Source organism: Protomyctophum parallelum, assembly GCF_964188405.1.
Source record: "Protomyctophum parallelum genome assembly, chromosome: 10".
Lineage (NCBI taxonomy): Eukaryota > Metazoa > Chordata > Actinopteri > Myctophiformes > Myctophidae > Protomyctophum > Protomyctophum parallelum.
In genome coordinates this window covers 1,654,741-1,670,154 of record NC_139704.1, presented here as the reverse complement: position 1 = coordinate 1,670,154, position 15,414 = coordinate 1,654,741, and the positions used below count along the sequence as shown (strand labels likewise).

Here is a 15,414-nt window from a genome sequence, read left to right as displayed (position 1 = left end):
AACGGTTTATTGATTAAATAACCCTGAAAGAAGAGATTTATAAACATAGCCTACTCTGTTCCCATTCCCTCTCCAGGACAACATTAGTGACATCATCCTGGGGGATTCCGAGACGTTCCAAGGCCAGTGAGTCAATGTATTTCCTCCACCTGTGCCTTGGTCTGCCCCGGGGTCTCCTCCCAGTGGGACTTGATCCTTGGTCTGCCCCGGGGTCTCCTCCCAGTGGGACATGCGTCGAGGACCTCCCTAGGGAGGCGCCCGAGAGGCATCCTAACCAGATGGTCTCCTCCCAGTGGGACGTGATCCTTGGTCTGCCCCGGGGTCTTCTCCCAGTGGGACGTGCTTCGAGGACCTCCATAGGGAGGGGCCCGAGAGGCATCCAAACCAGATGCCCGAACCAAGCTGGCTCCTTTCCAGGTGAAGGAGCAGCGGCTCTACTCCGACTCTCTCTCGTGTGACTGAACTTCTGGAGATGCCAGCCACCCGTCGAAGAAAACTCATTTCGGATTATTATTCATAATTATTTGAATAAATGGTCACTAAATGGTAACTATAAACTATAGAACGACATGTTATAGTAAGTCGTTTTGCATGGTTTCCGACGATAACAAATATTACATGTCATTTTTCATGGTTTGACAACAAAATTATGATAATCATGAAAAACATTTCAGTTCGATTATATTTTCATTGCCGTAAACCTGGTAAAACGACATACTATTAGGTCTTCGAAAACCATTAGTTCTAATATCCACTAGTTTATTTCACTCGCATACTCCCTGCATGAAGGCAGTTAACACATTCAGGCCTGACGTAAAAAAAAAGAAAAAATCTAAATCATGACAATTTTCTGAAAGATTTGAGGCACATTTTAACGATTTTTCTAAAATAGCAGACCTACAAGTTCATAGCGCGCCACTCGCGCTATGAACTTATGTTGTTTTGTCACCAGACAAACCTGACGTTTATAAATCTGACATTTTTCCTACAAATAAGTATCCTCAGTTATTGGAATTAAGAACATTTCATAGCTTATTTCACTCTAAATATCCCATAGATTAGACATCACAACAATGACAACCTGTGAACCTCCGCCAATCCACCTCTTCTCTTGCGAGTGTTTGACTGAACCAAATGCTATAAATGTGCTATGATAAAGCAGATTAATCTAGTAGTCATGTGGGGATACAAGTCGAGTGGGCAACTAAACAAATTCAAAATGGGTGCAAAGACTCCACCTTATCAGAGTTGACTTGAATTTTAATAGGTTTGATTTGTACATTTGTAACAGTAAAGTGTGCAACAAACCATACAGTTATCCCCAAAAAGGACAACTCCAAAGATAGCTTTAGTTTTTTTTTCCTTTCGCCGTATACATACATGAAATAAATTCACAATCTACACTTTGAAGTACATGAAGTAGTTTACAGTACAGTCATCATTTCTCTAAACTGAGACGCAGTCTCAAATTAAGCCACTAGATTACATATTCTTGTGTTTCCTGCCCAGTTGTGTTTATAATACACGCTTGTGTTCACCAAGAGAGTGAACAGCATTTTGTTTTTAGTATGCTTTACAAAAGGTTCATGCCATGAGTGGTTGAGGTCTTCCAAAAAAAATTAAACGTGACAAAAACAAATAAAACAATTAAACAATTCTAGCCGCAATATGGGCTCACCGGCTAACCTCACAAGGCAAGAAAGACGTGTGTAGGATAATTAGAGCCTAATTTATGCTGTGGCACGACGGCAACGCGTGCCGAGAATAGCGTCTATTTCCCGCAAGCGATGCCGCCGTGCAAGAGGATAGTATGAATCGAGGCTTAAAGGGCACCGTTTCAATGTTATTTCCATGCAACATTAAGGGAGACAAGTAATCGTGTACTGATAATTGACCAACTGCCTAGGGTACTAAACCCTTGGTTGAAACCTTTTGGTCAGTTATATTATTTTCAGTTCAAATTATAGCAGTGAAAAAACATGAATAAGGCTGACCTTATAATGCATGTAAGTGGTGCAGCTGCAGTTAATACCATACAATTAATAGTGGGTGTTAGATTTAACTGTCTTTGTGCATCGACAATACAGAGAATTGTCTATAGGCCTACTTGGCACAACCATGTTAACAGGCACAGCTAAATGTAACTCGCCCCATATTACATATTAATATTATACATCATCATTAGCTGCAGCTGTGTCGCTTACTAGCCTGCCATGTTTTTACCCTTCTGTAGTTATTCATTATGTAAATGAAAACAAAGTCAAAATCAGCATTGGGTTTCATGGCCCTTTCTAAAAAACTGCCGAGCTGCAAGCCCACAACGACAGGACCAAAATAGGGAGGTTCTTTTGTCAAAGCAAAGTGGTCAAGCTTTGACGTTCAAAGATGGTTCACAAATCTCAGCGAAAAAGACAAACAACACTCTTAAAGTGCGTACAAAAAATACGTTACACTTTAAAGACAACGTTCTAGATTTAGTATACCTCATGTGAAGCTTGTGTCACACCCTCCTAAGCCAAGTACTGCACATAGCTTCTGTTGCCTTCATGTCAAACTAGCACTGTGGAGGACTGTGAGCGACGTGCATCACTGACATAATCTGCTCGACAACAAATGTTTATGCGAACAGTGGAGCAGATAAATTATAATTTCTGTATCATTCATCTCTGATAACCCCCATTTCCATTGCATTTCTCTTAGTCCCCTTATATTATTCTCATGGAAAGTTTCCACCTTGTGAATATCAGCAAAATGTTGCGACCCTAATCCCAGGCTACACCGTTTCGTTATGAACCAAATTGACTGCAGTGCAGGACGACAACACGAGTCGATGCCGCTTATCGAGCACCGATATCGCGCACTTTAAATAGCCGATCTACAAGCTCACAACGCTTCGCAGCACTTGAGCTTGTTCTCCAGAGGACTGCAGTTCCCGGAGAACACATTGGCGACATGTCGCCAAAATAAAAATCACCTTCAGATCACAAGATTATTTTAAACATACATTGCACTAGACAGAAGTAGGTAAAAGAAAATGTGAATGAAACCAATGAATTCACACTTGACCTAATTATTTAAAAGGAGAACGTTACCCATTTTCAACCGTATTATCGTAGAATTGGTCCCCACGGATTCTTATTGTAAGATGGTACAATTTCTGTACGATCTATTTGTACTCAGTCTGCGTCTCATAGGTGGGCTATAGGTCATCTAAGTCAAGATCACTAACCAGACCACAACAAGAAACATCCAGAACACCTTTGATGTGGACTCTTCAGAAACCTGCCTACCAATGACATCATCAGTGGGAATTCCAAGCTAATAAAATCTAAAGTATTTCTCTTCCTGGAAGGTTAGCATGCTGAAATAGAAGCAATTGCTCTTAATAAATAAACAAAAGTTTTAAATCTTGTTTGAAACTACCACATCTGCCTACTGATGATGTCACTGGTGGGGAGGTTTCTGAACCGTACACAGCCTACCTCTGAGACCAAATAGAGATGGTGCCATCTTGTAATGAGCATTTGTGGGGGCCAATTATACGAGAATAAGGTCGACAATAGGTGGTCCTTGAAGTCCAAAATGTCCCCATGAAGGCAAATCTTCCACCCTCAAGGTAAATGATCACACTGAGACCACTGACTCAACAACAAGGAAAAGGGAATAAAACGTGTTCTGAAGAAAACCGATTTAGGTTCTTAGACGACTCCTTTATCCACCAACGGTCATAATTCATATCATTCATAATTCTTGACTCAATACTGCAAGGTTCTAAAATTATAAAGGAAACAAATGCAATCCCTTTTTTTTTCTTGCATTATCCTCCAAAGAATTAGATTATTTCCAAGAAAAATGAAACAGGTTTTTTTCTTTTAAAAGGTTCAAAAAAGAAAAAAAGTCCAGCCACCAAAATCGGTCTTAGTGTCAAATGGCATACAATTTGAGTTTAGGGTTATGAGCAAGAAGCTCGACAACACACTTTAGTTAAGCGGCTTCATGCACGCCTTAATTTAACAACGCGTGACATTTCTAAACGCCAACCCCCAGTCACATAAAGTTGTGCAAAAGTCATAGTGAATCTTTCGGTTCAGTGGTTTTTCGTCTGTGGACAGCAGCACTTGATTTAAAACACATTATTGGCGACGCAAGCCCCCACCTTAAAAAGGCCATGCCTATGAGTGGTGACAGCTGATGGCATGGAGGGGACACGGGGATATGATTGAAACACTTTTGAAAGCAAGATACGCCTGACTCATTTCACAGGACAGGACAGCACATGAGCGTCCGGGGGGAGGGGGTCGGGTGTAATCAATCAGACCTCAAAACCAAACAAAAAGAAGAAGGAAAAAAAAAACCCTAAATGACACACCGCGCAGTGGTGCCACGTGCCGAATACAGCTGACCTATAGGCTCATGACGCCAACGCGCCTGCGACGTGTCCTGAGCTTGCAGGTCGGCCGTTATTTCTGGCGTGCGACTGCCATCGCGCGACAAGAGCATAAATTAGGTGTTAGCGCGTCCCCCTTTCATTTCTTGCTGCGCAGGCGTTTCGACTGCCTCGGGAGGTCTGAACTCTTCCTGGTGCGCTTTAGTGAAAAGCCGCCTTCACCGATGGGCTCTCTGGCTAGAGACGGCAGCGTGGATACGGCCACCTGCGTCGTGCCGGACGTAGTGGCAACGCCGGAAGAAGAAGAAGACGCTACGCCGCTGGCGGCAGACGTGGAAGGAGGAGCCGGGCCGGGGCGCGGAGGCGGCCCTCCCACGGCGCTACTGTCCATCAGCTCACGGAGCTTGTGCTCCAGCTCGGCAAGGCGTGCGTTCTGCTCGCCGATGACCTGTGTCTGCTCTAGCAGCTTCTGCTCCTGGTCCTGTAGCTGCTTCTGCTGCTCCAGCTGCTTCACACGCACCTGGAACGGAATGGTTTGATGTTACAATAAGTTAAAGCAATGGTTTAGCCTTTCAGACCCAAGACTTGGAATGTTTTGTTCTCGTTGGGTACCATTTTGTCCACAATTCCATGCCGTCGGTAACAGAGCTAACAGGCAAACGTTGAGCCAAATAACAAATTCTTCTACATTCTCTAATTGTGTAGACTTCTTGTAAATTAAGTGATGCAGATGTTTAATAATAATTCAACTCTTGTGTAAAATGAAACAAATGGACCCTTCTGGGTCCATTTGTTTAACACTCATTTTATATCCCACAGGTGGACAATCCTTACATAGTTTCATTCAATAGCTGAGCTGCACAGTCGGCATGTTTGAAATAGGTTTGTGTTAGACCGTGAGTTGTCCGTTTGTCATGGAAGAACAAGAGTTTCATCTACTAATAAAATCAATTAATCAATACCACAATGATTGTAATATGAATTTTGTCCACCACACACCTCCTGCATCTCCCGCCGCAGCGCCGTCACGGAGGCGCCGTTCACCTTCACCTGCTGCTGCACCTTGGTCATCTCTGAGCGCGACGGCGTGTTCTTGGCCAGAAGGGACATGGTGGTGAGGGAGGTGGATGGACCTGCGACTGAGGGGGGGGGGGGGGGGGGGGGGGGGGGGGGATGGGGGTTGAGACGACCACAAGGAAGAGCGGAATTAAGCCACGGTGGGAGATTGTGTCTTTCAGCGATCGCCGACAGCAAAAGCACTTGTTAAAACTTTAGATACCCCATGATAGGGTTCAAGAGGTTACAGTGATCCTACCTTTGACCCATCTAACCCGGGCGAGTACGTGTCCATTACCTGGGGCGGATCCGATGAGGCGTCCAGACAGGTCGGCCCCAGGCAGCCTCTTCTTCAGGATGGGGACGATCTTCTCGTCAAAGTACTCCATGGCCATGGAGGAGATGTCGCGCAGCTCCTGCAGGACCTCGTGAGCGCGCTGCGGCGCGCGAGTGGAGTTGACATAGCGCAACACGCGGTATATCTCGTCGATCACCTTTTTGAAACACAACCGAGGGACTACAATTAGGACCATGCTGTTAACACCCCGAACACCCGGGGTCATTTCATCCATTCAATCATAGCGCCCAGCCATTTATAGCAGCGGAGCACATTTAGCGACGGACCAGATGTGGCTGAAGTTGCTTGATGTAGCCAAAACACTCTAGAGGCGATCCGACAACAACGGGAGGTATGATTAATTCTAACTAGGGCTGGGACTCAATTAAAAAATGTAATCTAATTAATTAGAGGCTTTGTAATTAATCAATCTCGATTAATCGCATATCAATATTCGACCTGAGAACAGTGAGAAACATCTTTTTCTTTTTATTCCAGTGAATCAATTTATGACTATGGAATACGACTAATTTTCAACATTTTACTATGTCATTAATATACCTTAGAGTTGTTGGAAAAAGTCCCCCCATTCTTTGTTGCCTAGAACTGGAGGTCTGAAAAAAACTGTAACATTATGAAGTACATCTCAGTGATGTCACAAAGATGTAGTTCATAATGTTAGTTTTTCCCCCCCAGACCTCCAGTTCTAGGCAACATAGAATGGGGTGAATTTTTATTATTTCCACACGACTCCATAGAAGAATGTCGAAAATGAGTGGTATATCCCTTTAACCCATTCTGACCTGAGATCAGATTCATACGAGGTTTCCACATGGACACACACTGGTCTGATTAACCCATTCTGACCTGAGATCAGATTCTAGAAATGTCAGTCGCTCTTCGATTTTTCAAAAATAGCAGACCTACAAGCTCGTATCGCGCCACTCGGTGGCGCGCTATGAGCTTGTAGATCTGCTATTTTTCAATAGCTAAAGCATAACATGATGCGGACACCAAAATGGGTTCCCGTTCAGAATTGGTTAAGCAATGGAAGCCAACGTTATTATGGATTATGCTGGAACCTTTCCCTCCGATATTGCACACAACCATGCCGTTATCCACTCATCCATCCCATAGCTTTTAAATGTAAATGTCTCATCCACTGAGCAAAAGCGATATAAGCGGCTTCTTCATTCATTGATTCGTTTGGGTTTGGGCTTTGTTGTTGTCTGATGGAGCTGTAGAGTGGACTGACTGCTGCTGCGGTGCAGGCGTGCAGCAGCCTATGCAGTACTTGTGAAATGCTCCCAGTGAGAAACGTTCCGGTGAGAGAAAAAAGGTGCAATTAAATGCGTATTTTTTTTTTACGTGATAATTTTTCTGTAATTAATCTCAATTAACGCGTTAAAGTCCCGGCCCTAATTCTAACGTGACCGCGGTGGGCCGTCTAACACAATCTTTTCTTAGAATTGGATGGAATGATTTAGATTTGAGTTATTAACGTTTTAAGATTTTCGATCTCTTTGGCTGAAATGCGGGGGGATCATTTTCGATGACGCCCCACCGGAAAATAACATTGAGTGCTGCGCAACAGACGCTCCCAGCCTGTGGAGCGATGCGATCGGTTTTGATATCAATAAACTCCGTCCTTTTGAACAATCTCCATCTTGAGCGCTGGGCGTTACTAATTGATAGGGCGGAGAACTCCGTCTTGTGCGCTCAGGGTGTTAACGGTCAAGATTGCAGGCCAATAGACACCATTTTATAAATAACTCTTCCTACTTCCGGGCCTCTTCCAAATTCCGTGTTATCGATGATACTAATTAAGGCTCTGTTCCATTTAGTGTAAAGTGGTTCTCAAACGTTTAAATTTCAAAGGACCTCTGTACAGTGGTTCTCAAACGTTTTAACCCATTCTGACCTGAGATCAGATTCATACGAGGTTTCCGCCGGACACACACTGGTCTGATGAACCCATTTTGACCTGAGATCAGATTCTAAAAATGTCAGTCGCTCTTCGATTTTTCAAAAATAGCAGACCTACAAGCTCGTATCGCGCCACTCGGTGGCGCGATATGAGCTTGTAGATCTGCTATTTTTAAATAGCTAAAGCATAACATGATGCCGACACCAAAATGGGTGCCCGGTCAGAATGGGTTAATTTCAAGGAACTGAGTGTACAAATGGAACCATTTGTACACTCAGAATTACACACCCGTACGGGGCCATTTGTGTAATACAGAGATTTACATAGAGAAAGACAGTTTGTTTTCCATGTCGTGGGATCCCAAATACGAACACAATTGGCTCGTGTTCGAGTTAGCGAAGCCAGGGCGGAGAAGTTGATATTACTCATTGCACATACTCCTACCTCCCGGTGGGGATCCTTGCTGGCAGGTGAAAACAGCAGTGACAACAACACACAGAAGTGTGTGGGACTAATTAAAGTGTGTTTAAGTGCGTTTGAGCTGAGCCGACCTTTCCAGGGATGAAGCAGCATAGGTTGGTGTCCACGTATTTCATGAAGGTCATGTTGAGCAGCGAGAGGCGTGTCTCCACGGCTGCCAGGATGTCCGCGTGGCGGGCCAGCGAGTGGTTCCTCCTCTCCGACTCTCGCCTAGCAACAGGTGGCAACGTTATGCATTCATATTGACAGGCTCTCTTTATTATGAAGTTGTAATGTTCGTAAAATCAAACTGACCTGGGCAGCTGTGCTTTGACCTGCCTTTGACACAGGCTGTGGTATCTCTCCACACGCAGGAAGCCCTGGTTCAGGATGCGCTGGCAGATCATGTCCATGCGCTTGCACACCTGTAGAACACATTCAGCAAATGAGATGGAGCACTTTGCAACAAGAGCCGACATTTTGATGGGGCAAATCATTTTAAGGGGCCAGTTCGAAGGCCACAATAATTCACTTAACAGACTAATAAATAATCTATTAATGATATATCATCCATCAACACGGCCAAACCCAACAACAATGCAAATTAGCCTTGGCTATAAACCCCATATACAATGAAATGTTTCATGTTTTATTTTATTTTATTATATATTTTTTATCCACGATTTTGTAACCCATTTTTCACCCCTGTGTCATTCATCTAATGTGATCCTGGGCTCTACACACCCTCCACCAACCTAATCCCCATATATGGGGGACAAGGGGAGAGCAACGGACTTTAACTCATGCTTCTTCCTTCATGCCTGAGTGTCCAAGTTGCTCCTTTACACCTGACAGGGGGGAGTTTCCCTGGTTGGACGTAGCGCGTGGAAGGAACACGTTATTCAACCAGTTCCTTTCCCCTCCATCAGGCACCCCGGCTGGCCAGGGGGAGGCAATGTTCATGTTTTAACTTAATAACTAGACTTTTTTTGCCTTGTCCCTGTCAAATAAACGTATAAACACAATAACAGAGCCTAATAGTCCTTATAGTGCGAGTTTTGGGGACAATGCTAATTGTCCCAAAAGTCACTGCAAAAGATTGCTCCAATTTGTTTAAAAAAAAAACGTTATACCATGTCTGTGTGTGGACAGATGGACAACTCTGCAATGTGACCTCCAACTGTAAATACTTAAACAATTTAGGAAATAAAATGGGGTATTATGTTTTGCCACTTGCTTTGGTAATGTAAACATTGTTTTCTCATGACAAAGAACCTTTCGATTGAATTCATCTGATGGCATACAGACTGTTGCTACACAGTAGTCAATTCCTCTGGTCCTGGGTTTTTACCTTAGCTTAGGCAGGGCACTGTAATAAATAACCAATCCTCGTCAGGAGAGGAGGACCTAGTTCCAAACATTACCGATTGTAGCTTTGTAAAACAGTTTGTTAGCGGAAATGAAGGAGAGCTGGTAACCAAATGGACCCTTAACCCTTATAGATCTTTAACTCTTGATCAAGAGTTAAATCATTGTTAATCTGCATTACTTAATTTACAAGAAGTCTACACAATTAGAGAATGCAGAAGAATTGTTATTTTGATCAACGTTTGCCAAATGGTACCACATCAATACACTTGAATACAGCATGGAATTGTGGACAAAATCGGGAGCGTACCCATGTTCCCCAGGTTCTATGTTCCCCACCATGCAAAAACCAGCACGGTGGCCTTGTGGTTAGAGTGTCCGCCCTGAGACTGGGAGGTCGGGGTTCAATACCTGGCCGGGTCATACCAAAGACTGTAAAAATGGGACCCAGTGTCTCCCTGCTTGACACTCAGCATCAAGGGTTGGATTGGGGGTAAGTCCCTGCGACATACTAGCGTCATGTCGATTTCGGCTCGTCAGAAATGTTCAGTAGCACCGAAGAGCCGACTTTAGGGCGGGGGCGGTACCCCCCGCCCCCCCCCCCCCCCCCCCCCCCCCCGAACCTCAAATGACGTCAAATTGTAGGCTCTACAGAGCCAAATGACGTCACATTGTAGGCTCTACAGAGCCGAACCGACTTTTATTCGGCTCTAAAATAGGAGTATGAATCGGCCCTTAGAATAAACCTAACCAGACGACAACAAGTAAGAGCGGAATTAAGCCACGGTCGGAGATTGTGTCTTTCAGCGATTGCCAACAGCAAAAGCACTTGTTAACTTTAGATACCCCATGATAGGGTTCAAGAGGTTACAGTGATCCTACCTTTGACCCATAAACTCAGTTCTTTTGATCAATCTCCATCTTGAGCGCTGGGCGTTACAAATTGATAATTGATATACTGGAGAACTCAGTCTTGTGCGCTCAGGGTGTTAACCAGAAACTAACCTAGTCATTTTAGTAATTCTAGTAAGACTAAGTATTTTAGCAACTTAGTCTTACTTTTAGTAGCAAACTCTGATTTAAGCTCAGTCTTTGAACAAGCCATTGAACTTTAGGCCTTCCTAGGCTACTTAAACTATCTAGTCTTAGCAAACTAAAAATTAACACTGGCATAAAATAAAATAAAACATAATTGCTCAGACTCTTCAACAAAGATGGCAAAAACAAACATTCTTTGGTCTGTACTTATACATACAATTGTATAGTACAAAACACTGAAGTCCTTAAACCAGAAACCTATAACGCTAACCCTAAACCCTAAGGTAAGTTGGGAACATAGAACCTGGGGAACATAGGGATGACCCCAGGAAATCTTATCCAACGACAACAAAATATTCTACGTTTTGGGACCGAGAAGCTAAATGTCATCAAATGGTGGTCCGTGGCTCAAACATCGAATAAATAATGGCCCTTGACATGAAAAGGGTTGAAACACCGGGCCCTATAGGTTCAGCTGCAACCAAACCAAACAAAAATCAGGGGCATGCTGGCTTGTGGTGGACATTTTTGTAGAATGCAATTTTTGCCACAGACATACAAAATGAGTGGACAATAATATTACCAGAAACACAAAGAGCTATCCCTGAATATCCATAACAGGTCTGTGTGACTGTGTTGTGTTCAAATGGTCCATTTGGTTCCATTTGTAGGCTACACAGAGTTAAGGGGTCCTTGCAGATAAAACGTTTGAACAGAACACCTAATCAACATACCACTGTCCTAGTGGACTTGTCGTGCCATATAGTGTAATAAATCACTTTCATACATATTCTGAAGAAAACCAGGAGGCTGGCATTCAGTAATTGGGTCTTAGGATCAAAAATAAGAACATTTTGATGGTGCGTGTAAAACAATTCAATCTAAAATTAGCAACGGACAAGACCGTCACGTCTTTGTGTGGACATATTGATGACCCCTGCACATAATACATGAACACATGAACACACACACACACACACACACACACACACACACACACACACACTGGCATACATCCACAGCGTCATCATTATGAACACGAATTGTGGTTTAAATGAAAGCAGCGTTAGCTTCGTTAGCATGGCGTTGTGTTGTGGTTTGTTTTTCTTCTCTCACACACAGACACAGCTTTACACACATCCTGTCTACAGCGGATACGGTATCAGATCGTGTGTTTTTGCAGCATGTTCGCAGGTTTATCAAGACAGTTATATAAAGATCACTGTCCAATTTTATTTTAACGGCAAAAATTGAGAACACATTTAGAAATATTTGTGTGTGTATAAGTTGCCGGATACAGTCAGTAGGCGGGTCTCTAGACCGGATATTATGAGCACTATGCAGAGTAAACAGGAACGGGCAGCGGGGTAATATTTTCCGGCGACGCAAAAAAATTATAACAAACGGTGTCGCGCGATGAAAATAGCAGATCAAGCTCGCACAACGATAATAGCGTCGTTAATAGAAGAAGCAGAAGTACACTGCTTGCACGAGCTTGTGTTTATCTGCCATCTTCGGTCTGCGCGACACCGTCTAGTCGGCTTGTGTGTGTTCTGTTGTCCTTTCACCACTGTTGCCAGATCCAGAGAGAGAAATAAGCAGCCAGGTCTATGAAAACAACCCCAAAAGAGCAGTGGTGGAAAAAGTACTCCATGTATTCTATTCTGAAAGTATCATTACTGCAATGTAGAAATACTCTGGTACAAGTTAAAGTCCGGAATTCAAAATGTACTTGAGTAAAAGTACAAACATATGGGCGGCGTCAAAACGTACTTAAAATAGCAGATCATGTAGTGGAGTACAAGTACAATATTTGGATCCGACATGTAGTGGAGTAGAAGTAAAAATTGGAAATACTCCAGTAAAGTAAAAGTACCTCAACATATTAAGTAGTACAGTACTTGAGTAAATGTAATACTTTACACCACTGTTTACAAGCAACTTCACAGAATATTCAGATTAATTGAATATGGAGGACCCCACTGGAAACAAGCCATAGGCTTTCTTTGGTTTAACTATAACTTAAAACATTGCATGGAGGATGCACCTGGGACGTATCCTCAGTGATGAGGAAGTGATATCCCAAGATCACTGGGGTTTCGGGTCTCTCGGACATCATACCCCTCACTCAGGTGACCCAGCCAGGGTGATCAAGTCCCGACTTAAGTCCCAGTAGCCACCCTCGATCAGTCCCATTAGGGGAAAACCAAGGACAAACAATCCGTTGTTCCGGAACTACTCTGCCAGGACTGGGAGAACCAGATCCTGGCGCGTGGAAGGACTAGGCTCTGTGGGATTACTCCTGTCCGGGCCCCTCCTACATCTCACCAGGACCTGTGCGTTGCACCAGACTCCCAGCACCAGGCACTTCATTCAGGAGTGGTGGATTATAATGGCCCTCCTAAAGGCCTCACAGAGGGTTTTTTGGGCTTCCTCCTCACGGAGGACACAGGCTGTGGAGCTAACCCATACTGCTCACCCGGGTACGGTCTACATTCCGGCTGTCACCCACCCGTCTCTCCGGTGGTCACCAGACTATACCTGGTTGTCACATAGTCTATTGCTATGAGTCAGAATTAGTATAACTGAAAAACATCACATGGACATATCCTCAGTGATGTATCCCAAGGTCATGGGAGTTTCGGGTCTCTTGAACATCATACCCCTCACTCAGGTGACCCAGCCGGGGTGATCAAGTCCCGACTCACGTCCCAGTAGCTACCCTCGATCAGTCCCATTAGGGAAAAACCAGGGACACACAATCCGTTGCTCCAGAACTACTCTGCCAGGACTGGGAGAACCCGATTCTGGTGCGTGGAGGGACTAGGTGGCTCTGCGGCCCCTCCGTCTCACCAGGTCCACTCCTGCTCTCACCAGGCCCTTAGCAGTCAGATCCTCTTAGTCTTAGCAGATCTTGTATTGAACTCTATTTTTCTGTTAAACTGTTAAAAGTATTCAATCAATCAGGATAGATAACCGGCAAATAACGTAGGCCTAATATAACAAAACAACAATTATTCTACATTATCCAATTGTGTAGACTTCTTGTAAATTCAGTAATGCAGATGTTTGACAACAATTTAAGTAGTTGCAGATCTATTGAAATTTTGTTTTTGTTTTCCTGTGAAGACATTGAAATGTGTTAATTAATTAATTGATTGCATAGGGCCTAAATGGAAACAAGGCTGCAATTACCTTTTCTTTTTGACACATGTTTGACACATAATCTTTTGCTGTTTTTACATTGCTGTCTAATAAACCAATCAATCAATCCAGAAAACCAACCAGGCCCCAAACACAACACAGTCGCTTGTATTCAGCAGACGTGGCAACGCCGTGTCTCACCAGGCGCAGCAGGCTGATCTCGTCGTAGGACAGGAAGTTGAGGATGGTCTCCACGGCCACTATGGGCAGCCCCAGCAGAGGGTTGGCTGCGTTCTGGTTCTGATGGCTCTGCTGGTGGTCCGGCGGAGGAGGCGTCGACACCAGCCGGTGGGGCGACGACCAGTCCGACGACGACGAGTCGCAGTCCATCAGGTTCAGAGAGCCGCCCGGAGTAGCGGCGGCGACGACAACACCTCCTCCACCTCCAGCTCCGTCCGCTCGCTCTACCATGGCAGCCATCTTTGCCTATTTTTCCTTTTTTTCCCCCCGTCCAAGGAAGGAGGAGTAGAGGAAGTGACGTCGAGGGGGAGGGGAGGACTTCAGGACTTGGGGGGGGGGGGGGGGGGGGAGGAGTGGTGGAAATACCAATAAAAGTAACACTGTTACAAAAAGTCCCAATAAAATTCTAACTGGCATCAAAATGTACTTAATTTCTTTACAGCCCATTTCACTCAATTGGATTGTAAATACAATTGTCACTGTAATGTTGCAGCTGTTTAAATCACTTATCCTTCCACCCATCCTATCTATCCACCTACCTACCTTGGAACGCCCTAACAACAGTCATTAAGTCATGTGAATCCCATGACTCCTTCAAAACTGCTCTCAAAAGGAACCTACGGACGGCTGCAATTCAAACTGGGTTTTGTGTAGGGTATCAGACTCATGACTGTTGGTATGTCTAACCAAGCACATAGATAGGACATGTTATGACCCTAAATCAAATGACCCAAATGTAATAAACATTTAACAAAGTCTACCCCAAAATGTAATCATATTCAGAGCATGAAATACATTTGTCTTCCAGAATGTAATAAGTGGTTACCCTGCCCAAGATTACATTTTTGTTGGGCCATTATTACATCAAGATGTTGTGATTCTTACGTTTAATTGTAACTATTTTAGTGTCTAAATTCAGTGAAATACTCACTCCACTCAAAGGCAATCAACTAATTTATGAATGTAAAACTAACATATTGCCAAAACTGTTACTTTCCAGGATTCAAATACAAAAATAGCTAAAGTAACAGATCGACAAGCTCAAAACGCTCAAATATCTGGTGTTTCGAGTTTGCAGATCTGCTACTTTTGTGTGACACTGTAGTGTGATCAAATAGAAGAAAATAAAAATATGGATAAGAGGTTTCTGCCCGACAGCAATGATTTGTTGTCTTCCTTGACGTCTTCCAGTTGAAGTTTTAGCAGTCCTATTTGCCAGCTGGAACTGGAAGGTTGTTTGGCATGTGCCATAGTTTAAGTTGACCTCAATGTAAGATACAAGATAACGTAAAATATGGTAATATTTGAATGCAAACAGCTAAACTTTACCTGCTTTGTTAATATGTATTAAGCCAATATTACCTATTTAACTTTGTTAATGAGCGTATTGCTGTTACTGTATGTCTTTATCGTTCACTGGTTACCATTTCTAAACTCAGTCACGCCTCCATATATGGT

General features: G+C 43.7%; 1 protein-coding gene across 2 annotated transcripts; it reads right to left on the bottom strand.

The window, feature by feature from the left end:
* Window positions 1-1,245: 1,245 nt before the first annotated feature.
* fbxo28 (F-box protein 28) lies at window positions 1,246-14,624 on the bottom strand. Of its 2 annotated transcripts, none has more exons than XM_083774867.1 (6): window positions 13,918-14,624; window positions 8,482-8,591; window positions 8,259-8,397; window positions 5,703-5,937; window positions 5,387-5,526; window positions 1,246-4,907 (listed from the first exon to the last, which is right to left on the bottom strand). In XM_083774867.1, the coding sequence occupies exons 1-6, from the start codon at window positions 14,194-14,196 to the stop codon at window positions 4,527-4,529; spliced, it is 1,284 nt and encodes a 427-aa protein (XP_083630993.1). In that variant the 5' UTR covers window positions 14,197-14,624; the 3' UTR covers window positions 1,246-4,526. The 2 variants fall into 2 exon arrangements, with proteins under 2 accessions (XP_083630993.1, XP_083630994.1); XM_083774868.1 differs by having other exon boundaries at window positions 5,742-5,937.
* Between the last annotated feature and the right edge of the window lie 790 nt (window positions 14,625-15,414).